The sequence below is a fragment of the Syngnathus scovelli genome, chromosome 5 (assembly GCF_024217435.2).
Source record: "Syngnathus scovelli strain Florida chromosome 5, RoL_Ssco_1.2, whole genome shotgun sequence".
Taxonomy (NCBI): domain Eukaryota; kingdom Metazoa; phylum Chordata; class Actinopteri; order Syngnathiformes; family Syngnathidae; genus Syngnathus; species Syngnathus scovelli.
The window spans coordinates 13,489,054-13,514,178 of NC_090851.1; the positions used below are offsets into that span (position 1 = coordinate 13,489,054).

Below are 25,125 nucleotides of genomic sequence, written 5' to 3' on the forward strand. Positions count from 1 at the left end.
TCATGTCTATATTCCCATGTTAGAAATATATTTTAGAAGGGAAGAACTAGACCAGCATAGCAAATAATTGCATGGCCTTCTTCAGGTGATTGTATGGGGGGACTACGGCCGTATGGACCATAAAAGCTTCATGGGAGTTGCGCAAATTCTCCTGGAGGAACTGGACTTATCAAGCACAGTAATTGGCTGGTACAAGTTGTTTCCACCTTCCTCTTTGGTGGATCCAACTCTGGCGTCCCTCACACGGCGAGCTTCTCAGTCGTCGCTGGACAGCTCCTCTGGACCGCCCGGGATCCGATCCTAGTGGGGCGACAGCTCAACACCGCTCTGCGAGTGAGTAACTCCTGACATGCACTGTAAGAAGGGATAGAACGCTGAAGCAGAAATGTAGAGCAACAACAATCAGAAAACACATTTCTTGAGATCTGACAATCACTTCTGTCGTGGTTCATTTCGTCTGTTCTGGGGAGCGCCACCTTTCAGTGTTCCATAAAAATTTAGAAAAATGTCTCCGTTTTGCTTTGTGTGTGTACGCTGAAGATTGGGGGCTGACTAAAGACAACAGGCGGTAGCTTTCAAGTTGAGCTGATGAAGTAGATACAAGATGAATGCCATGTGACAAATGAAGCAGGGTGGCTTTTAGCTGAAAACAGCAAAGCAATGAATTGTACTTAAGCGTTGGAATGTATGAACTTGAGACAGAGGTAACCTCCCGCCACATCTGCAGGTAGTGAGGGTACTGGCATCCTATCTGCAGGGGCCTCCTCGAGAACCCCATCAGACTGCCAGCATCTCTGCCCAAGAGCAGGGGGCTTTCACATGGGTATTAACTCTGGAAGCACAGGGCCTTCTTCTGGTGCCTACACCCTGAAGCCGCATCACCGGTCCCTCTCTCTGTCGAAAGATCCTCTTTTCAAAATGTTTACCATGGCTCCTCCAAAGCCATACTGTCTTGTGTGTTTGTTTTGTTGTCTATTTATTTCTCCTCTGTTACTATTGCACAAAATGATTTTATAGTGTGTTAAATGCTCATGATATGTGGTCAGTCTGGTGTGTGCATGGAGAGAAATATCAAGCGATTTAAAAAAAAAAAAAAAAAAAGGGAAATTAAACTATTTATTGTCTGCAGGTTTTGTGCAGGTAAGGGGACTGGTGATTAAGACACATCTTAGATTTTTAAACATGCGACTAAATGAAGTTGTCTGTGTAGAGATGTGTATTAGGCCTCCCAGGAGGATGACCAACAAATCAACTTGTGTGTTACAATTAAACGTCACAGAAATACATCACTCAAAAACCTGAAAAGAAGAAAATCTTTATTTACCAAAGGAAGAGTTTGTTATCACTCAAAATACCCTCACCCAAGCATGTTTAAATGTTTTTATTGAACCTTTATTTTATGTTCTCTTGGGAATTAAACACAAGCACAAGAGCTTGATTTTTTACAACTAAAAGTTTAACTTTTTAAAAAAAACAAAAAAAAAAACGTAGTTTTGAAAAGAGAAAAAACTGAGATGCCCACTGGCCCTGTTCATTTTGGTGTAGTTATTAGGAAACAGAAAAAGAGAAACTGCTCACACTTTTTATTGTGTAACACTGTTCATGTGCAAGTTACCAATCAGACTGATGTGTCAGGACAACATAAAAGCTCATTCTCCATTTGCCCTACGGACCCCCTCTCACCTTGTAAGAAGGGGGCTGGTATGACCTGGTCCAAGCTGCATGTAATTTTCTTTAGGAATCAGTTACATAAAAAAAAAAGATACAGAACTGGATACGTGTTTTTTTTTTCCACTTAACTGTAGGGCCGCTTGTATGTTGCATGCAGTTGTACAGTTTGCTCGTAATTGAATATTGGAGGTAAAACCAATAAATGGAAGCCATTCCCATCACACAAATGCAATGGAATCCAACTGCGGTCTATGCCATGTCCCTCAGTCAGGTGCTGAACGTCTCTCAAACAGAATCGGAAGATTACGTTGACGTTGTTCCTCATCCCCTCTGACAGATGTACTGTAGTCGTGAGCGGACCTCACAAACCCTCCTGCTGTTATTCCACATCATTGTATACCTCCGAGGAGCTGGTGCATCAATAAACATGTAAAGTGCAAATGCAAATCAGATCCACTTATATGAAACTATATCTTTTGGTTCAACATTATGTTGTCAGATAGGATATTGTGCATTATGAAGTAGAAAAGCAAATACAGGGCCAGTGATACACTGTAAATATTCAACAGCCATTCAACCAGGGGCCAATTCATTTAATGAGGATTTATTAATCCACTGTTGGGGACCACACAGTGGGACAACTCAAGGTAATAGACTTGGGTTTGCAGTGCTCAGCCATTAAAACGAACAAGTCTGTAAAAGATGTCTCAATGATCATTTAAAGTTCAAACCCTTTCCTATTTTGAAATTTTTTTTTCATTGTCAGTATTAACAGGAAAATATTGATTGTTTACAGCGTATGTGTTCCACTGAAAGAAAATTGATTGCAACAGTTCTTGTTTGTATAACAGATGTGGCTCAAATGATGTGTATGTTTTATATTTAAATGTTAATTTTTATGATTTACAAATAAAAAGAATGTGTGGAAGAAATGCACATCTATTCATTTAAACTTTTATCCATTGTTTGAGGCTAAAGTTTTTCGAGCAAGTTCACCGTAGAGCAGGGGTGCCCACAATTTTTAAAGTTAAAGTCCCAATGATCATCGTCACACACACATCTGGGTGTGGTGAAATTTGTCCTCTGCATTTAACCCATCCCCATGTGATTTTGATCCATCCCCTGGCCTTTCAGCTCGCAAGCTACTTATAAGATGACCAAGTCAAAATGATCTGCCTACAATAGAAATGCAAAACATCATTATTTAAGTTATTATTATTACTATTTAATATTGTGTATTATTTCTTTCCTTTTTTCCCTTTTAGGATATGTCAAGTATTATTGAAATTGAATTTGAAATTGATCTACAATACAGATTGGTGTGTCTTGCATAATTGGATGAACCCACATGGCACAATACAACTCACATTGGCCATCGTTTGCCCTTACATTACTCTGATGACTTGCACTGAATGGTATCTCTAAGGCAGCATAATCCAGACAGGAGCTGCTGATAGTCAGTTTCAAGCATGCTTCTAGATGATCATCGGTCATGGTAGAATGGTATTTAGTAATGATGGGCAAATGAAGCTTCAAGATGATTCATGAACCCGTTGTTGTGTTTACTTGAACCGCTAGATGGCACTCTCTGTTCACCAAAGAGCTGAAAGCCCACCAACTTCTCATTTTTTAAAACCTTCACTTTAAATCAACATTGCCATCTAGAGGAGCCAAAGAATACAACAACTGGTTCATGAAACTTCATTTTCCCATCACTAGTATTTAGACTTAATAATTTTCATGTGGGAAAAGGCTGATTCGCACAAATAGGTGGAACCAAATAATTCAGTCAGGGAGATGGCGCATTTGGGTATTTCCCCTCAGTATGTTCCAGATGTGTCGATGAACCCTGAATTTTTTATATCCTTTGTTTTATTTATTTTGAATAAATTGGAGGCTAGCTACGCAGCAAGGTAAATGAACAAGTTAAACGCGATTGTGCAAGGTGTCAAAAGTTCAGACGTCAGATTGGCTACCCTGTATGTCATTCAAAAGACAAATGTCATCGTGGCAATGGATACCCTACTTTTTAATGTCATGTGATCTACCCACACTTCCTTCGCGATCGACCAGTAGATTGCGATTGACCAGTAGATTGCAATTGACGTATTGGGCAACCCTGCCCAAGAGTTTAGCGGTCTCAAACTCAATTTACCTGGGGACCACTGGAGGTAGAGTCAGGGGTGAGGCTGTGCCGTATTGTTTTTTTTTTTAGGCTTGTATAAAAACTTTTAATCTTATCAAATGTAAGAAAAATAATTATCAAACAGTAATAAATAAATAAAATAACCATAATGAAAACAATAATATAGCTGATACAGAAACCACATGTACCGTATTTTCCGGACTATAAGCCGCATCTGATTATAAGCCGCAGGTGGTTTAATATTTAATTACCATTTGTAAGAGAATATAGTACACATAGAAGATTGTCAGGAGATGGTTCTTTGGGGACGTATACCTTTTATTAACATAACGTTTATTGATATTGATGGAGGAGCTCTGCAAACATACAAAAATGGTTAAATTTCAGCGATAACCATAATAAACTTAATGTGTAGGGAACACCAGCAACACACAACTAATAATAAATAAAATGGGACTACTTACAGGGGTAAAATTAGAAATGCAATACGAGCTACATGTAGTTCCGGAGAAGACATGACCCAGAACAAAAATACTGAAAAGGGTGACGCAACAAGATGTCATCAACAATACCCCAGTGCCCTCTAGTGGCCGGACAAAACCTCAACAGTACATGAACAGCTTTGTTTCCTTCGTTAAGAGCAAAATCGACTGCCTTTAACTTAAAAGCGGCTTGTTCATGTCAATTGTGCGGACATGCGATCACCAGACCACTCTTCTCCCCAGTGACCATCTGGTCACATATCCCTCCGCCCACTAAAGCGGTGGCACAACAGCGGTCCACATCCTATTTACTAATGAGCAGTGGCGGTTCTACACCGAATTAAGCCCTGGGCGAGACTACTTCCAAGTGTCCCCCCCCAACCCGTAAAAAAAAAAAAAAAACATTTTACACAGATGATTTTCAATACAACGTGAGAAAGTAAAAATTACATTTCTCAATTGCACAAGTTTAACTATTGCTATCACAACAGGAAACACTTAATGGGAAGGGGAGGCACAACCTTTAGTGGTTTGCCCAATTCAGATTTATTCATCGTTGATAGACGGCATTATTGTTCCTTGTCTGGTTTCTCTTTTCTTGGAGGCTCACCCTACAGCTTTTTCAAGGAGGGTGCGTAAAATGCATGCTACCATCAGTTTACATATTGCTGTCATCGGGCCAAAATCTCTGTCACTAGTTTTTGCAAAATGTCCTATTTGAACACCAATTTTAATTTTTATACAGAAAATAATTACAGTACATCTGAAACAAATGATTATAACAATATGTTAGAGAGAAAAAGCATGTTATTTTGCCTCATTCAAATCATACAAAAGCTGTCTATCACATGTTAATATCTAAACATTTAAATATGTAAACTAAAGTGTAATCACATTTGTAAATGAATGGCTTCTGGTTTTTGAAATGTAAATAAACAGATCTACTGTGATAAAACAACAAAATTGCAATAACTGCATTAACCATCAAAGTGAAGTCTAACTGTAATTGTAGTCTTAAAACAAATCTGAATAAGGAAAAACATTGCAATAATATAATGCAAGCTGGTTTAAACTTGAGAGTAGCTGAGATCTGTCATGTCAGAACATTACTCCTCACAAACATCCTCTGCCTCGCTGTGCTCAGTGTCACTGTCCACGTACGCGCACACACTCCTGTCGGACTCTTGAAAGCGGCTGCTCTGAGGGCCACGGAAAGCTCTTCTCTGATTGTGAGCATTTTTTAGGCAATCTTTTTTAGCTCTCCATCTCCGTACATTACACTCTGTGACACCATATTTCACAGCCGCTTTGCAATTGTTTGAAGACTCTGCCTCATTTATCATCATCATCTTGAAGTTTGCATCATAACTTCTCCTCAGCTGACGGTTAACCTGAACCACTTTCCTCCAGATTGTCGCTAGGTTTCTCCATTTTCTGTTATCTCTTATCTTCTTCTCTTTTCTTTCTCACCGCTATTTTTTATTTCACCCCCACTTTTTCAGTCTTATTTCAATGCAAAAAATACCATCTTACATTCGGGCCAATACGGTACACAGCTATAGATTAATACTCTAAGTCAGGGGTCACCAACACGCTGCCCGCGGGCACTTAGTCGCCCATGAGGACCGCATGAGTCGCCCACAGGGCTGTTCTAAAATTAGCTCAGATAGCGGCACTTGTCAGTGAGCTGCATCTATGTATTTTACAGTCAAACCTCGGTTTTCAAACGTCCCGGTTCTCGAAAAAATTGGAATTCGAACAAAAAAATCGAGATTTTTTGCTTCGGTTGTCGAACAAAATTTAGAGGTAAAACCTCGCGAGATGAGCCAGGAGGACCCGAAAAAACCCGACCGCACGGATGCCGACTGAATCCGTTGTTACTGTATTTTCGTTACTTAAAGGATTGTATTAACCCCCAATCATGCCTCCAAAGAAAGCAAGTGGGAGCAGTATAGCCATCCTAAAACACAAAGACGCTCTTAAAGCAATGCGACAGTGAGCGCCCGGCGCTCTGCGGGTGCGCGATCGGACCAAATTAAGCTCCCTGGGCACTGAGGTCCACCTAAATTTTGGTAAGTACATCAGGACTTTAAAAATATTTTATACATTTTAGTGACGGCTCTGTCACAATAATGCGACCAGCGCGGTGCAGTTGCACGGTCGGCTACTGTTGCGCGTTCGGCGGTGCGCTGCGGTTGCACGATCGGACAAAATAAAGCTCCCTGCGCACTTAGGTCCACTTAAATTTGGGAAAGTACATCAGGACTTTAAAAATATTTTCTAAATTTCAGCGACGGTTGTGCGTTCGGCGTTGCGCTGCAGTTGCGCGATCGGACAAATATGCGCAGATGAAAAAACACTTTAAAAAGGCGGGGTTTTTTTTGTCTTGAAACGTATAAAAAAAATTCTATTATTTGTAATGAGAAAAAAAGATTTGGAATTCGACCGATTCACTTCTTGAACCAACTTCTGGAACGGATTGTGGTCAAAAAACAAGGTTTGACTGTATTTTTGCTATTCTTGTTAAAATCACACTTACATGTGAACTGGAATGACAATAATAACACATAGTGAAAGCCAAATTGAGCAAATTGGCTATTTCAGAAGTGTGTATCAAACTGGTAGCCCTTTGCCTTAATCAGTACCCAGGAAGTAGCTCTCGGTTTAAGAAAGGTTGGTGACCCCTGCTCTAAGTGCCTGAAATTAAACGTGGCAAGGATGTACAATGGTTTACTGTAGCTTGAATGAAAGGAAAGGTGTGCACATACAAGATCCAGTCATTTCAGCGTTAAAAAGGGGATTTAGAAAGCCGTTGACGTTGATCAGCACTGGAATGCTGTGCCAGTCTTCAAATAAATACATACGGGCCATTGACCCTTTCCAGTTTGCGTACCGTGCCAAACGGTTCTCTGAGGATGCCATCTGCTCTGCCCTCCACTCGGCCCTCACCCACCTGGAGAGAAAGGACTCGTATGTGAGATTGCTGTTTGTGGACTTCAGCTCTGCCTTCAACACCATTGTGCCGCAGCGACTCATCTGCAAACTCGACGAGCTGGGCCTCAGTACCTCCCTCTGCAACTGGCTACTGGACTTCCTCTGTCAAAGGCCTCAGGTGGTGCGTGTTGGTGACAAACTCTCCGCCAGCATCACGCTGAGCACGGGGGCCCCCCAGGGCTGCGTGCTCAGTCCATTGCTCTTCACCCTGCTGACGCATGACTGCACTGCGACCTACAGCGACAACCGCATAGTGAAGTTTGCTGACGACACGACTCTGGTGGGTCTCGTCACGAAGGGCGACGAGACTCGGTACAGGTCGGAAGTTGACCTTCTGACCACGTGGTGCAGGGACAACAAGCTCCTGCTGAACGTAAACAAGACCAAGGAAATCGTGTTGACTTCCGGAAGGGTCACACAAAACACCTGCCGCTGATCATCGACGGCGCTGTGGTGGAGAGGGTGAGCTGCACCAAGTTCCTGGGGGTGCACATCAGTGAGGACCTCTCCTGGTCCGCAAACACCGCGTCACTGGCAAAGAAAGCTCAGCGCCGCCAGTACTTGCTGCGGAAGCTCAGGCGTGCATGTGCTCCTCAAGCAGTCCTGTCTACATTCTACGTGGCACCATTGAGAGCGTCCTCACCAGTGGCATCGCTGTCTGGGGTGGTAGCTGCACTGAACAGAACTTGAAGGCCCTGCAGCGCATAGTGAATACAGCTTTTAAGGTTATTGGTGCTTCGCTCCCCTCCCTGAAGGACATTTACACCTCCCATCTCGCCCGCAAGGCAACCCCGATTGCGAGTGATGTGAGTCACCCAGCTCACTCTTTGTTTGACCTTCTGCCCTCTGGGAAGAGGTACAGGAGCCTGCGCTCCCGCACCACCAGACTCGCCAACAGCTTCTTTCTCCACGCTGTTAGGACCCTGAACTCGCTACGCCCTTCTGCGTAGCGTGTGGCACTGTTGCGCTATTTTCTGAAATGTTTGCTGTACGCTCACTTGCTCCTTTTTGCTCCTCTTATTTATTTGTTGTGTTATTTATTAATTATTTATTCAGCACGCAGTTGTTTACTTGTTTACTTGATTGTCTATTGTGGGCCATGTCTTGTCACCGTGGGATAGCGGGGAACGAAATTTCGGTTTCTTTGTGTGTCTTCGGCATGTGGAGAAATTGACAACAAAGCTGACTTTGACTTTGATTCCCATTATATGGTCCTTCCGTAACAAGTGCAATCAAAGTCTGATCCATTTGTTGAGTGACACTGCCACCAAGAGATGGCGCAGTTTCATTATATGTAAGACGCACATGCCGTTGTCGACTGTACAGAACATGCTCTCAAGCCTACACAGGTTAAAATGAGAACAAGAACACTCAAATAGGTTTGAATTCAATGTGGCCATATTGCGCTTTCCTTTATAGACATTTTCTTGCCTATTTAGAAATGTGAAGTGTAACACCGTTCATGACTGTGCGCCCAAAAGGGGAAGTTCAGTTGGGGTCGTTATGAGTCAAACAAAAAGGAACAGCTCATGTAAATGTCTTTTTTTTTTTTTTTTTTTTGCTATAGGGACTAGTTCCGTTAACTAATTTCTTTGTAGTGAAATGCGGGAAGGCGATTTTCACAACAGCAAAACTCCTGATTGAATTAACAAATTTATGAATTACAATTAACCAGATTTAACTACGAAGATCTGGGGTGGAAGAATGAAGTTTTTACATTTTCACTTAAAACGCAATTCAAGCTAAATTCGTTCCATTCGCCATAATGGTTTGTGCAGATGTTTAGTCAGTCCTCCTCGCTCAGGCAGGCAAGTGGAAAACTCATCGGGAGCTATGATACCTGATAGGCTTTGTGTGGAAAAAAAGGGGGGGAAAGTCGTGTAATCTGTAGCTTTTGAAGGGAAAATCACATTACACGAGAAGCACGTTTGAACTCCCTGTCAAATACACGGAGGAGCTCATATATTCATTGAAATTTAAGCATTTTTTCCGCTGATAAAAGTTTAAACTAATGCACTTTGATTCGTGAGTAGACGCAAGGTCAACGGGCGCACAAGAAGTGAGCGAATAATCCATACTAAAGTAGGTCCCTTCTTTAGAATGGGTTTTTATTTGATCACTTTGGCCAGTGTCGGCAATGCGCACGGCAATGCGCGCGTCAGTGGCGGCGCACATGTAGTGAGTGCTGCAGAGGGGTTGGAATTCGACTAGCTCAAGGAAAGAGAGGAGGGCGGTCAAAGCGTGACGGCAAACGTGGGCTTCTCGCCCTGTCGGCTCACTCCCTTGCAGTGCTTCGGACGCAAAAGTCTGCATTGCGCTCCAGTTTCCGGCCAAATCCTTCTTGCATTCTGAAGACCGTTGGGTGATGCAATGCCACGGAAACACAGCGGAGATGAAGGCGCCACCGGGCTCTGGATGAGGACTTCGGCGGGGCACCATCGCGCCGAAGGCTACGGCATGAAAGATGTTGAATCCGGACGAAAGATGATGAACAGTGCGGGAGACGGCTTGCTGTCAACCTCCAACGCCTTCGGCGCTGTTGGATCCGAAAGCCTGCGAGGGAAGCAAGGGGCCCGACTCAGCTTGCTCGGCAAGCCGCTCATATACAGCGCGCAAAGCAGTCGCAGGAATGTGCGCTACCGGCGGCTCCAAAACTACCTGTACAACGTTTTAGAGAGACCGAGAGCCTGGGCCTTCATCTACCATGCCTTTGTGTAAGTTTCTCTTCTTTTGTGCGCACCTGTTGATGCTGCTTCTACTGCTTGCATGAATTGGCACCATCGCATCGACACTGAGCGGACGCTCTCTTTTCCCCTCTTTCTCTACTAAGTGACGTTCTATTTCACACGCTGCGTTCGTTGCAGGGGCAAACACTCGATAAACAAATCGTTTAGGAAAAAAATTGCAAGTGCTTTTGAACCGTAAGTGGCCATGGAGATTCGTGCATGTTTTATAAGAACCATCGCTGTTGAAGTACCTTCTGTTGACTTCGCATTTAATCTGAATGAACGAAAATTATGGTTGAAGCAACGTGACTGTTAGAAAAGGAAGGAAGTTGACACGCGGCGGCTAAAGCAGCATTGCGCACCAAGTGTGTGCGTGCGTACGTGGGTGGAGAGATTGAGGTCCTGGGTCTTGGGTCTGTGCACAACACGTGTTAGGCGGAAATGCCTGGATGCTTGATTACGTGCAAAGGCAACCAAATTTCGTTGGCTATGATACATTCTCAGCTTGTTATTGTGTTGCTGTGTCGCAAGAAATAAAGTTTTTAAATCAAATTATATGGAAATGACTTGAGTATTTATGGCAGTATGGAAGTGCAGTAGTCAGAAAAAAACGACCTTACTGACTTTCAATTATCCAAATATCAAATATATTTATGAGTATTTTTTTGGCAGTTTTTTTTTTTTTGCATTTATGCCTAGAAATATTAACACTTTTATTCCTTATCCTAATTTATCGATATATGCTTGTTACTTTTTTAAACCCCACCGATGATGGCACACAAAAAAGACAGAGCTGCATAATCATCCGTGGTTGAGGTCATGGGTCAGACAAGGAGGAAGAAACATGGGCACGGCAGAAAGTATTATTGAAAATGATGCTACGGCAAGAGATTTGGAAAAGCGAGATATCCTCCATCCATCCATTTTGTGTGTGTGTGTGTGTGTGTGTGTGTGTGTGTGTGTGTGTGTGTGTGTGTGTGTGATCTTTTGCTTCAATAATAATTGCAGGTGAAGCCATACTTCGTTTTTTTGGATGGTGTTTGCTTCAATAATAATTGGTGGTGAATCCACTATCTCATATGATATGCCACTCTATATGACCAGTTTCTCGCGTTCAAAAATACTGTACTTACATATATTTTAATTCGTTATCATTGGCCATCTTAGCACTTTTCTTAAACGTATAAAGCGATTACACAAGTTTTGACAGCACAAATGTCAAACTAGCACTGGGTTGCTAGTAATGTATTTAGTAATGTAGTAGTAATGTACTAATGTAATTTAAATGAAGGAAACTACTTTGTGGGAAGTTTTTCGTTGTGCCAAGTCATCAAAACAGGTATACATACATATATGTATAAATCAAATACTGTACTACACAATTTCTGCCTACACATCCCTGGTTGCATCTCTGGTTGCTGGAACACATTCCATCTGGTCATCATGGTGATTTCAACAGTCAATCAAAATGTATATGATCTTTAATTTGCACATAATATCATCAGCTCCGGTTCCAAGTTTGTATACAAGACGCAGACTTGCACAGACGTATATCTGCATGGAAACATGTTAGACCGGGTCTTGGTAATTTTGCAGATTCAGATGGAATTTAATTTAAAAAGTTTCCAGGTTTTGTTATAACATCTGTGACATGCTTAGGTTGAAAAACACAGAGGATCAACAATTGCATTATATCAAACTTTACACTTTCATGCTAATGAGAGACCCTTCAACCTGCCTCATTTCCTGCTGGGCCAGCCAATAGTGAGTCCGGCCGGCATTTGTTAACATGATGACCGGGCGCCGAGCCTGAGTTTTGCTGTAAGAAAGGCTTTGCTCAACAGGCTGGCTCTTGTCATTCTCGCTGGCGAGTGTGCACTGCAGCCGACTGATTAAGCCTCCACTGAGCAGCGAACAATTGAGTGTTTTTGAAGGCAGCTAATGTTGTGTTCACGTCAGTGTTCACACACTGGGCATATCTTAACAATGCAGTGGGAGTCAGTGTGCACATTTAGCTTTGTCAGAAACTTCAAGAAAAGAGCACCTTCACTTATTTACTGTTCCATTTTTCCGGACTTGTATTTACCTCAGCCATGAATGTATGAATTCCTTATGTGTGACAGTAGCAGAACTGAGCCGCTCTTTGTGCTGAGTTGACTTGTGACTTGAGACCCAGCCTGCCCACAATCCCACTCATACAGACACACTTATACACATGCACAGTAGTGCCATTCATCTCACCTCTGGATTAACAAACTTTTATCCTTGCAAGTATGTTCAGCGTCAGAAAAGTATCAGGAGAAAACAAATAGTGTTCTTTCACCTTACAGGACTGGCAGGCTGAACAATTGGGGGGGTAATATAACCTTGCTGCTCTCAAACTTGAATTTAGTATAATTTATTATATTAGTTTTATCCCTAAATGGAAATTCAACATGAATATGTACTGATAGGGCTAAAGAATACCCTACGCTAGGGTCAATTGTGCCCAAGATGATGTAGAAAGCCCTCAGCCAGTCCATGGTGAAAACAAAAAATACCTGACTTGCTTTAAAATTGTGATGTATTGTACATGAGTAGTATAGTCATAACGATTAACACATTCAACACATACACATACAACTTCTAATTGCATTTAATTTATTTTACCCATTTGGAAAATTCCAATTAGGAGCTCGTGTGGCATTACATTAATAATTCTATATTTACTCAGTGAGTTCCCATCCACAACCTGTTTCTGACATGCCCTTATGTTTAAAAGAGATGGGTATTGTTCTTCAAGGCAAACAACATCAAACGAGACAATTGCACCTGTCTTCATGCCCAAACTGTCAGGAATCTCCTTGAGCTTGTATGGCTGAATTGAAACTTTTGTCGTCTCAGTATGTGGTACAAGATTCAAAACGTGTCACATTTAGAGTGAGAAATAGCTTTTATTTGTACCACTCATGCTTTGCTTTCACTGTACTCTCAATCACACCCGCCTCAGAGTGTAGAGGTTGTGGGTTCAATACTGGCTCTGGCCATCCTGTGTGGAGTTTGCATGCTCTCCCCGTGCCTGCGTGGGTTTCCTCCATGTGTTCCTGTTTCCTCCTACATTCCAAAAAACTTGCATGCTAGGCCGATTGACGACTCCAAAGGTGTGAGTGTGAATGTCTGTTTATGTGAGCCCTGTGATTGGCTGGCGACCAGCTCAGAGTGTACCCCGCCAACTGCCCAAGACTGCTGGGATGGGCTCCAGCGCTAGCCCGCAACCCTCGGGAAGAAAAGGCAGTTCAGATAATGGATGAATGTTATGTTCTTACTGTGCTTAGAGATTCTCCTGCATGCTCAAGCCAGACAATTCTCTCAGTTGCACACTTTCTTGGCTAAATAGAACCTTCCATCAAGTGTAATGTACGTATGCACTCCGGGTGGAGCAACTCTTCAATGAATGCATTCCCTGTGGGTGTCATTCAAAAGACTCTTCACGTTTGATTTTATGAACATCTTTCCGCTTGATACACGCTCCTATAGAAAAAGCCTTAACCTCATTGGGTGTACTAAAACGACTCAATTCATTGCTCTTCAGGTGAGTCTCCTACGGTGCACAAAATGAGGGTGCAGAGTTGCCATGGCAACTGATGCTGCCTTCCTAAGCTTACTCAAAACAGGAATCTGCATCTGTATTGTTTGTATCAAACATAACAATGTTGACACGTCATTCTCCCAGCCAAATAGATGGGTTTTACTGCTGTGCCACTATGGCCAGAAGTTAGTCAGGGGTCATCAAGGCCATGCTGGACCCCAACATGCATGCTATATTTAGGCATTCAGAATCCAGGTATGTTGCCTATTAGGCTGTTCTTTCCCTGAAGGAATAACACATTTAAGGCAGAACACCCTGAACCTCATTGCTCCCATATAATGTCTAAGGTACAGCAGTTCTAGTAACAAACAAACAAACAAACAAACAAACAAACAAACAAAAAACAAACAAACAAACAAACAAACAAACAAACAAACAAACAAACAAACAAACAAACAAACAAACAAACAAACAAACAAACAAACAAAGGGATTTCAGCTTTTTCACCAGGCACAAAGCACATAAATATGTTATATCTGTCCCCACTAGTCTAAAGATGGCATTCTGATTAATATTGCGTTTGTGGATATTGCAACAAAATCCACCCACTTTATCCATCTCGACCACTCCAAATTGCCCGTATGTGTGAGTGTGGTTGTTTGTCACTGTGTGCCCTGTGATTGGCTGGCAACTAGTTCAGGGTGTCGTCTGCGCGAAGTCAGCTGAGCTAGGCTCCAGCACACCCGTGACCCTCGTGAGGTTCAAAAGAAGTTGAAGAGGGCAGCCATTTTGCCACTTGCTGTTGACTGAGAATGACATCACAGTTAGCAGGTCTTAGGTCACAAGACTCACAACCAACCACAGCTCAGCTTAATAAAACTGGTGAGCCTTGATTGGTACTGTGTTTTGACTAGTTTGGGCAGCACAGACCATATTATTACAGAGAAAATTTTGGGGTTGGCTCCCCCTTCAAATCGAGCATAATTCTTTTCCTACTCATTTTTTCTAGCTTGCATATGGACTCACATGGTGTTAGTTTTTTTGACATGATTTGATCATAGCTGGTAAAAAAGGAAGAAAAACACTGACATTGCAGAATGTTGATTAAGTCAGTGTATCTTCAAACGGCTTACACTATGTTGAAGTCAAAACATTGGCAGTGTAGTATTACCCCAGGACAGACAATCCTGGTTCAGAAATAGCTTCACCATCCCTCATTCTTGTGTGACGTAGGCTACACTCAGTTTTTATAATGAGTGGCACTCTGTACAAGGACATGCACCATCCACATTCACAGCCAAGTCAAGCATACTTCCTGGAGATCTGTCCTGGAGGGCTGGGGTCGACTGGCTGTATAGCAGGGGGACAGCACCAGGCCATGCTACTGGTCCATGCATTTGCTACAAGCTTGTTAATACTGCTGTGTAGTGGATGGACAGCCAGTGGCATTCTGACCTGCCTGTCTTACCCACAGGGCCAGGGCTGCAGCTGGATGGTCAGCGTGCCTATGGTACTGCTATTGGTGTGCAGTGTTCCTCCACTCTGATAAGAGAGACAGAGAGAATAGGAAACATTGGATTTGACAGGATAATGATCTTAAATAAAATTATTTTGAATTACCCCAACCAACAAAACACAAAAGTGAATACTTACGACACATCATACTTTAGATCATCCGTAAGTGGAGATGTTATTGCTGTTCCTTATAAAGTACTGTACTTTGTGCGCGCTGATCTGCAACGGCTAACTCCAGTGAGTCCATTCTTCTGCCATATACTATACTGCATGCCTCTCCTGAATATAAAGGGAATGAGGGGAGTCGCTTCAATTGGCCATAAATCAAGTCGGGTGTGTTGAGCACACCTACCGTAATTGCCGGACTATAAACCGCACCAGATTATAAGACGCACCAGCTAAAATTCAGGTATATTTCAGTTTTTTTCTTCCATAAGCCTCACCGGACTATAAGCCGCACGTGCACACGAGTTTTTTTTACAAAGAAAGACAGTACATAGAAAGCCTTTTTAAGGTTTTAATAACATACTTGAACATGTCTTTCTAAACATTGCCTGTGACGCAGCAGTAGTACCGCAGCAACGCGGAAGTGTGCATGTGAGTTATTAGCAAAGAAAGAATTGGACACAGAACGTTTTTTTAAAGCTTTAATAACATACATTAACATTTCTTTCCAAACACGGCCTGTGACGCGGCAGTAATACCGCAGCAACACGGAAGTAACACAGCAAAGTCACTGAGACGCGGCGGTAACACAGCAGCAATACAGCAGCAACACGGTAGCACAGCACTAACAGGGCTGGTTAAAAAACACATACCAGTAAAAGTAAAAAAAGAGCCGTCTTCATCTTCCTCCTGTGCACTGAAACCATCAAAGTCTTCCTCCTTAGTGTCCGATTGGAATAGCGTTAGATATCCTTCGCCTCACACATCTTTCGTCGTCGGTTTTATGCATTTTTTCGAGTGTGAAGAGGGTCTGTTCATGCTAATCTTATTCATGCACAAAGCGCTAAATTACATTAAACTAGCGAGCGACACGTATAGCTTAAAAGCGGCATCATATGCATTTCTCTTGTCCCCCATAATGACGGTTTGTGTATAAAAGCTTCCTGTCTTTGTGTTAATGCGGTTGTGTGCGAGACGATCAAAACACAAACTGGCATCTCTTCTTCGTCTGTCTCGCTCTTGCTTCCTGCTAGAGCGCCCCCTGGAGACCGGAGGCCGTAAAAATCCATAAGTACGCTCCAGAGTAGACACAAGATAATGTCAGCAACATCGACTGCCTTTGGCTTAAAAGCGGCATTATATGCATTTCTTTTGTCCCCCATGATGACGGTTTGTGTATATAGGCTTCCTTTCAGTAATGTCCGTCTTGATCGCGTTCTGCGTGATGCGTGATGCGCGAAATGTAAACACAAACTAGCACGTCTTCTTCGGCGCATTATCTCTTCTTCGCCTGTCTCGTTCTTGCTTCCTGCTAGAGCGCCCCCTGGAGGCCGGAGGCCGTAAAAATCCATAAGTACGCCGTTTAAGGTTCAAAGTAACCTTCTGAATAAAATGCATTAAAAGTTCACATTCATTACAACTTGTTTTTGGTGAGCAAAATGTCAGAAGAATTTAATTTAAATGCTGATTGATTGGGTTTTAATACAATGCAGATGGTCCAAACAGCGCCACTGCTTTAAGAGAAAGGGTTTGGAGCACAGGTGTCAAACTCAAGGCCCGGGGGCCAGATACGGCCCGCCACATCATTCTATGTGGCCCGTGAAGACAAATTGTGCATCAAATCCGTGTGTCATTACTAGTGTCATGCTGTCATGTGTCGTCCGGATCATTTCCTGTTTTATTGTGATTTTCCTCTCGTTCCAGTCAGTGTGTCCTTCCCCTGTGCGTCCGGTCCCGTGAACCCCTGATTCCAAGTGTGTGCACCTGCGTCAATGACCAACTGTCTTCACCTGTGTTCCCCTCCTGTGTCCATATAACCCGCGTCTTTCCTAGTATCCAGTGCCAGTGCGTCTTGCCTTGTCAGAACACTAGCGATCACGAAACCCTCGAGTTCCACGTAGAAGCCTTGTTTGAGCGACTTTGATCACCGATGTTAACTTGGTTACATCGGTACCTTGTTTTTGTATTTCCCTCGGTTCGAGGCGCTTTGATTTCCCCTTTTTCTCCCTCGGTTCGAGGCGCCTTTGTTTTCCCTTTTTTCCCTCCTAGTGAGGCGTTTTTTGTTCGACTGTCAGTGGAGACAATAAAAGCCTTTTTGGACATTGAAATCTCTGCATTCGAGTCCTCTCCCTGCTCTGCGCCTGACATTACGCACTGGCCAGACATGGACTCGGCAGAGACAGCGCAGCTGGTCGCCCAAGTACGCTCCCAGACTTCGCAACTTCTGAGTGTTGGCGTTCAGGAACTGGTAAAGAACCAGGAAGGCTTCAGAGAGGCGGTGGCCGCCCAGGTGGATTCGCTGAGTCGTCAGATGCAAGACGTCCTCGCTCTGCTGACCACGGGGCGAGCTGTGACGCCCTGTTCCACAGCGGCGCCCCCTGTGGACCACCCGGCGCCCGCGCCTCTGGCGAGGGGGATCAGACTGGCTTCCCCGGAATGATATGCAGGTGAACCCGGGCTGCAGTCGAGCCTTGCGAGCTCGATGTTATGAGAGAAGGCACGAGAGCTGTCCCATATCACCCAGGGTCGAGAGACAGTCAGCGACTACGCGATCCGCTTCCGCACTCTGGCCGCGGAAAGCGGATGGAACTCGACGGCTCTGTACGATGCTTTTCTCCGGGGTCTTTCCGGGACCATCCAGGACCAACTCATTCCCCTTGATCTTCCTGTGGAGCTCGACGCTCTCATCGCGTTGGCCGTCCGAACTGACAACCGACTACAGGAGTGGAGGAAGCAGCGCGCAAGCCGGGGTGCGATCGTTACTCCTTCCGCATCATTGGGCGGGCGGTCATCCCACGAGACACACCACCAAAGATCGATCCCGGCCGGGCCACTCGAGGGGACGGAACCCATGCAGCTCGGCCGGGCCAAATTGAGCGAAGAGGAAAGACAGCGTCGACGCCAGGAGGGCAGATGCTACTACTGCGGGGCGCTTGGTCTTCTCCTCCTCTCCTGCCCGGAGCGGAGTGCGCTGAGGGTAAGCACCTTCTCCGTGGTCCGGCAGAAGAATAGGGTTCTACCCGTCGGGACGCTAACCTGCCAAGGCAAGGAACTCGAGCTCGGGGTGTTGATTGACTCAGGGGCCGACGAGAATCTGATTGACTGGGCTTTTGCTCGCAGCATAGGTGTAAAGACCGAACCCTTGAACACAACCATAAAGGCTAAGGCACTTAACGGACAAGCCCTTTTTGACATATCTTATATAACCGAACCCCTCTCATTGTCGTTTGGCACTCATCATGAACTAGTAAGACTGCATGTAGTCACCTCCCCCCTGAATCCGCTTATCCTCGGTTATCCGTGGCTAAAACACCACAACCCTGCAATAAACTGGGAGTCAGGGGAGATAAAGTGGTGGGCATCCCAGTGCCAAGTATCGTGTGTCAAACCGAACCCTTCGATCGAGTCCACCTGCACTTCTCCCTCGGACCTTGCGTCTCCTGAACCAGAGTTCAGAGCTCCAGATCTAAACCAAGTACCCAAATGCTACCATCAACTTGCGGAGGTATTTAGCAAAGCCAAGGCGAGCTCCTTACCACCCCACCGTCCCTACGACTGCGCCATAGACCTATTGCCCGGTGCTTCGATCCCCAAGGGGAGACTTTATTCCCTTTCGGGCCCCGAAAAGAAGGCCTTAAATGACTATATTGACGCGTCACTTAAAGCGGGTCTGATCAGGCCGTCATCATCGCCTGCAGGGGCCGGATTTTTCTTTGTGGGGAAGAAAGACGGAACCCTGCGCCCCTGCATAGATTACAGTCCCCTCAACCAGATCACTATAAAGAATCGGTACCCCCTCCCACTCATGTCGGCCGTGTTTGATCAGTTGCAGCAGGCTCGGGTATTCACCAAGTTAGATTTGCGTAACGCGTATCACCTCGTGCGCATTCGGGAAGGTGATGAGTGGAAGACGGGCTTCAACACCCCCCGGGGACACTTTGAATACCGGGTAATGCCGTTCGGCCTCACCAATGCCCCCGCGGTCTTCCAGGCCATGATCAATGACGTTCTGAGTGATTTCTTAGACCACTTTGTTTTCGTTTACTTGGATGACATCTTAATTTATTCACCAGATTTGAGGACCCATGAGAGTCATGTTAAGTCGGTCCTGCAACGGCTCCTGGACCATCGACTTTATGTCAAGGCCGAAAATAGCGAGTTCCATGCAGAAACGATATCGTTCCTTGGCTTCATCATAGCCCCAGGAAAGGTCCAGATGGACCCAGCCAAAGTAAGCGCGGTGACCCAATGGCCGGTACCGGATAGCCGCAAAAGAGTGCAGCAATTTCTGGGATTTGCTAACTTTTATAGACGATTCATACGAGGCTTCAGCGCCACCGCGGCTCCCCTGCACGCTCTCACCTCCCCGACAGTTCCGTTCCGCTGGACGGCGAAGGCTGAAGCCGCCTTCCAGGAGCTGAAGAGGCGGTTCACCACCGCTCCAATCCTTACCTTGCCTGACCCATCTCGTCAGTTCGTGGTGGAGGTTGATGCCTCCAGCCAGGGAATCGGCGCCGTCCTGTCTCAGAGATCCCAGGTCGACAACAAGCTCCATCCCTGCGCCTTTTTGTCCCGACGGCTGACCCCCGCGGAGCAGAACTATGACGTCGGAGATCGGGAATTGTTAGCGGTCAAAAAGGCTCTTGAAGAATGGAGACACTGGCTGGAGGGAGCCCAACACCCCTTTCTGGTTTGGACCGATCACATGAACCTGCAATATATCAAGGAGGCCAAGCGATTGAACTCCCGCCAGGCTCGTTGGTCCCTCTTCTTTAACCGTTTTCATTTCACGTTGTCTTACAGACCGGGGGCCAAGAACACCAAACCTGATGCGCTGTCACGCATCTACAGCCCAGACCCGGTGTCCACAGAGCCAGAGCCCATTCTCCCCCCTCACTGCGTGGTGGGAGCCGTAACCTGGCCCATAGAGGACTTGGTGAAGCGGGCAAACCACGATGATCCACCCCCTAGGGGAAGTCCCGAGAATAGACTGTTTGTTCCGCCCCAACTACGATCCCAAGTGATCCACTGGGCGCACACCTCCCGGCTCACGTGTCACCCGGGCGTGCGAAGAACCCTGCACGTCATCCAACAAAGATTCTGGTGGCCCTCCATGGGGGCGGACGTCCGGGAGTATGTTGCAGCCTGTTCCATCTGTGCGCGAAGTAAGAACACTCCGGGCCGCCGTGTGGGGTTGCTGCAGCCTCTCTCCATTCCCTCTCGACCATGGGCCGACATCTCTGTGGATTTTGTCACGGGACTGCCGGTGTCTAGCGGTAAGACAACGATACTCACCGTCGTGGATAGGTTCTCCAGAAAATAAAAATAAAATAAAAGCCTTTTTGGACATTGAACTCTCTGCATTCGAGTCCTCTCCCTGCTCTGCGCCTGACAACTAGAATTGCAAATTGTCTTCACTTTTAATAATATCTTTTTTTTTTTTTATATTTGACCAGTTTTTACTCGTCTGATTTGAAAACGAGTTATTTGTCAGTTTGTTTTGTAGCTTTTACTGTATATAATAGTGTTAAGAGTAAAAGTGATCAAGTCATCACAAAAATCACGAAAGAAATCTTATATAAGCCGCACCTGACTATAAGCCGCAGGGTCCAAAATTTTGGAAAAAAGTCGCGGCTTATAGTGCGGAAATTACGGTATTTATAACTGTGCCCGTCTACGAAAACACAAAAATAACGAAAAGTCCACCCATCCATTAACACAGTTAGACTGCACTTCAAGCTTGACTTGAGATGGGCACAAATTAGATGACCGCTGACTTTGCAGTGAAGATTCCCTGTTGTTTTCTTTTTGGAGTACTTTCACTGTAGAAAAAGTAAAACACACGTGGCCAGTTAATTCTTTAAATGCCCAACATCGAACACATCTTTCGAGATATGCTGTGTATGACGGTTCAAGTTTTGTGAAGATTTAAAGACCAATAATTGTTTTCTTACAACCTTGTAATGATTTCCATATGTGGTTGTTTAATGCATGACAAAATATTCACAGCTTTCTTGTGGTTCAGTGGTCTGAATTCTTCCAAAACTTTTCAATTGCTGTTGTAATTATCTAATGAAAGCCTCTTATTGCTTTGCTTGGTTAAATCTGGGAGGCAACTGTACAGTGGCGGTTTTAGGAAGGTTTTGCTGGGGTGGCAGGAGGCTCAGATGGTGGGGGGCAGAGGTTACCCCACACCTCCAGGTGCACGCACGCACGCACGCACGCACGCACGCACGCACGCACGCACGCACGCACGCACGCACGCACGCACGCACTCATACACACACACACACACACACACACACGCACGCACGCACGCACGCACACACACACACACACACACACACACACACACACACACACACACACACACACACACACACACACACACACACACACACACACACCATCAGCAGCTTGGGAGGGCTGAGCTCTACCCGATGAACTCAACCACTGGGCCACCAGAATGGAAATCATAGCAAGGCATGGGAGGTATCTGTTGGACCATGAACATATACCTTGAATCTCCATTTTGTCATGATAGAGTGGCAAGGCTGATGTGACCACTTCTCTACCACCTCCTTTTTCTGGATGGTCCATTTTCTCATAGAACTTCCGTTTTTGCTGGGGTTTCCCTTTTGTTCATGCCCCTCTCATTATTGTTTGCAAAGGTTTTGATATATGGTTTCATAAGAGCTCATTTCTTGGTGGCCGATTCTGTCACGTACCGCAAAGACTGACTCACAACAGCATTGAAGTTAAGGCTATCCTTAATTGGTGCATCAGCATGCTGTAGGATGAAATCATTTTCTTCTTTAGAGGAGGGGCTTCAGGATGTGGGAGTGAATTCTAAACTGGTTATTAAAACAAATATACACATCATGTAGACAGTATAAGAAAAACATAAATATTCAATTCAGTATTGATATATTTGTTAGGGTGGCAGGTGGGGTGGCAAAACTATAGGTGGGGTGTCACCCCCTTGGCAGCCTGTAAACCCTCCTATGCAACTGTATAATATGTAGTGGAATATCGTCAAGGGAACTCTAGTATAATGCTGAAATGCTGAGATAAATGGCTTCACCATTGTTCCGCTTTGTTAGCACTTTGATATAGCTGACTTGTCAGAACATATTAGTGGTAGGTTAGCTCTGGAGGTCACAGCAGGCAAAGTCCCCTTTCATACAAATAGAGCATTACCAAAGAGAAAGGGGTCAAGAGATGGAAGAAAGACTTGATTGTTCACAATGCTGACATAAAAGTTTTTTCTGATGTATCCAATTTTTTTGAGGCTATTTTAGTTTCTTGTCAGCTTTTTGTAGAAACTTGTCAACAATGTGGCTTGAGAACGTATTGAAATAGCTATGAAGGAGATGAGCTTATGCAACACTAACCATTTGTGCTAACCACACACACACACACACACACACACACACACACACACACACACACACACACACACTTGGAATCAGGCCTGTGTGGGTTTTTCCGGGTACTCCAGTTTCCTCCTACATTCCAAAGACATGCTTGGTAGGTTAATTGAGCACTCTAAATAGTTGTTAGATTGTGAATGGTTGTTTGTCCATGTGCCCTGCAATTGTCAGGCAATCAATTCAGGGTGTCTTAGATAATAGATTCAAACTATAATATGCATATTTACATAGCCCCGTCCACTGATCCCTCAAACTTTACATATGACAAACTTCATATACAATACAAAATACACTACAAACATTGCAAAATAACATGACGTTCAAACGTTAATATGTAAATATACACTTACATATCCCCGTCCGTGAATCTGTCGAATTCTTCCGTGTCCGAATTGAAGTTTTTTGGACAGTTGAACGATTTACAATGCAAACATTGCACAATAACACGACGTTGTTCAAATGTTAATGTGCATATTTACATATCCCCATCCACAAATCCGTCAAATTCTTTCCCTTCCGTCTCCGAATTGAACAGTTAGGCGAATACGGCATTCATTATGCCCTGGCTCCCTCTCGTCATTATCCGTGTCAGTGTCATTGCTCTTCCCTGGCAGTTCAGTTATTATTCCTGCCTTCGCGAAAGCTCAGACCAGAGTTGAGACTGATATATCAGCCTCGGCGTCCACAATCCATTGGCAGATAGTGGCATGCGTATCATTTTGGCGTCTTTATACACACAAGAGGTGTTGGACTAGGAGTGAGCACATTATGCGTGTTTACCACTTTTACTTTGGTGACGCCCCTGACCACGGTTGCCGTAATGCTGAAAGCGATGCGACCTTGTAATTTACTAGTCGTACTGAAACATTTTGGTAGAGCGCTGTGTACAACCAGTCTGGATCAACAAATTCACCAATTGATCCATAAATAAGGCGCTCTGCATTATAAGACGCACTTTGATTTTTTTTTAGTAAATGCTTTTAAGTGCGCCTAATAGTGCAGAAAATACGGTAATTGAAATTCAAACAATGACCAATCGTACTCTATGCTATGTTTTGTTCTCTGTCATTTGTACCCTGGCAGTGACTTTTACATTTCCAATGAATAATGTGCCGTAATGCTAGATAATGACCTTTGCCAGAGTGAATGCTTCGATTTCACACAACAGTACAGTCGAGATGTATAAAAACATTGGACAGCCACATAAACTGGTTTCCAAAAAGGTGAATTTAGAACCCTCAAACCCTGACAATATATACATTTATTATTACAATATCAATAATTTTTCCTACTCCATTTAGCGTCATGGTTTCTTACCACGCTACCGTGCAAAAGTGTTTTTTATTCCAATATAACTTCTATTTTTTTTCAGCCCTGATTTACAATAAATTAATAGAGTTGAAGCAGGTTTGATAGCTTTTCAAGTCACTTAAATGGACTCTGCCCTACTGTGCAGTGCATTTATTTGTAAGTCGTTTGCACTTTGCAAATCACAAAATGAGCTGGACCTGAGAATATGTAAGGTTGTGTGTCAGGTGAGAGAGGAAGGGACTTTTGATTTTGTAACACAAGATGAGAAGGAACACTCAACAGCTGCTTGTTGAAATAACAGACTGAAATGACAGTACCACATGTCTCATATTACCTACCCACTTGGGTTTTTAATAGGCTAGCTTGACTGCAGTGAAAAAATATTTGTTTTGGGGCATAGCAGCTTGATAACATATATGTAGATGAAAGCTTTTAAAATGATATGTTGATGGAACTATATATATTCTTGTGTATTCTACAAAAAAGCCTGAAGGTAAATGAATGTCAAATATTTAACATTGCATCCAGTTAAACTGCAAAATGTTTCCCAAGGGTCAGTTGGTTTCTCTGTAGAAGTTTGATTTAGGGCTTTATAAATAAACTTGACTTGACTAGTGCATAATTGTTACTATGAGCACTTTGCAGGGAAATAGAAACCGACTATCTTTGTGGTGTTTATAGAAGAAATCAATCTATGTGAATGTAACAAATGTTTATTTTTTTCATCTATTCAATAAAACACTTTACATAGATAAAGGCCAGTAGCTGAATAAAATGTTTTGATTTTTTGTTTGCAGATTTAGTTTTTCGATTTTTCTCGAAACTACTGAAACAAATTTGTAGTTTAAAAAGAAATGAATGTACACTTTCGTTACCACAAAAAAGTAACTTAGAAACATAAAACCATCACAATTGAACTTTCTTTGAGCTTGACAGCCTCAGCCTTGTCTTCTGTCTACCAACTCATTAATAAGACTATATAATGACTTTTTGAGCAGACTGCACAGGCTATGCATACATTAAGCACCCCAGTAGAAAGAACGCTTAAAGCACCGCCTGCCTGCTCCGTTTGGTGCTCTCTCGAAACACCTGGATAAACATTATTGTATACGAA

At 43.9% G+C, this 25,125-nt stretch overlaps 2 protein-coding genes and 1 long non-coding RNA gene across 31 annotated transcripts in view; 2 read left to right on the top strand and 1 right to left on the bottom strand.

The window, feature by feature from the left end:
- The window catches only part of LOC125969167 (regulating synaptic membrane exocytosis protein 1), an 89,556-nt gene extending 86,953 nt beyond the window's left edge, over positions 1-2,603 (top strand). For 26 of the 27 annotated variants that reach the window (XM_049720929.2, XM_049720938.2, XM_049720931.2 and 23 more), the window contains one exon: positions 86-2,603. In XM_049720929.2, coding sequence (XP_049576886.1) covers positions 86-304 — 219 coding nt within the window. In that variant the 3' untranslated portion in view covers positions 305-2,603. The remainder of the gene's footprint in view (positions 1-85) is intronic. The other variant, XM_049720930.2, reaches the window with a different exon arrangement.
- Positions 2,604-9,372: 6,769 nt separating this feature from the next.
- LOC125969171 (potassium voltage-gated channel subfamily KQT member 5) overlaps positions 9,373-25,125 on the top strand; it is a 111,059-nt gene continuing 95,306 nt past the window's right edge. The window contains exon 1 of one of the 3 annotated variants that reach the window (XM_049720963.2): positions 9,373-10,007. In XM_049720963.2, coding sequence (XP_049576920.1) covers positions 9,664-10,007 — 344 coding nt within the window. In that variant the 5' untranslated portion in view covers positions 9,373-9,663. The remainder of the gene's footprint in view (positions 10,008-25,125) is intronic. The other 2 variants (XM_049720962.2, XM_049720961.2) reach the window with 2 other exon arrangements.
- On the bottom strand, positions 12,933-23,449 carry LOC125969184 (uncharacterized). The gene is made up of 3 exons (XR_007481498.1): positions 23,051-23,449; positions 15,241-15,381; positions 12,933-15,129 (listed from the first exon to the last, which is right to left on the bottom strand). It is a non-coding gene; the product is annotated as an uncharacterized lncRNA (long non-coding RNA).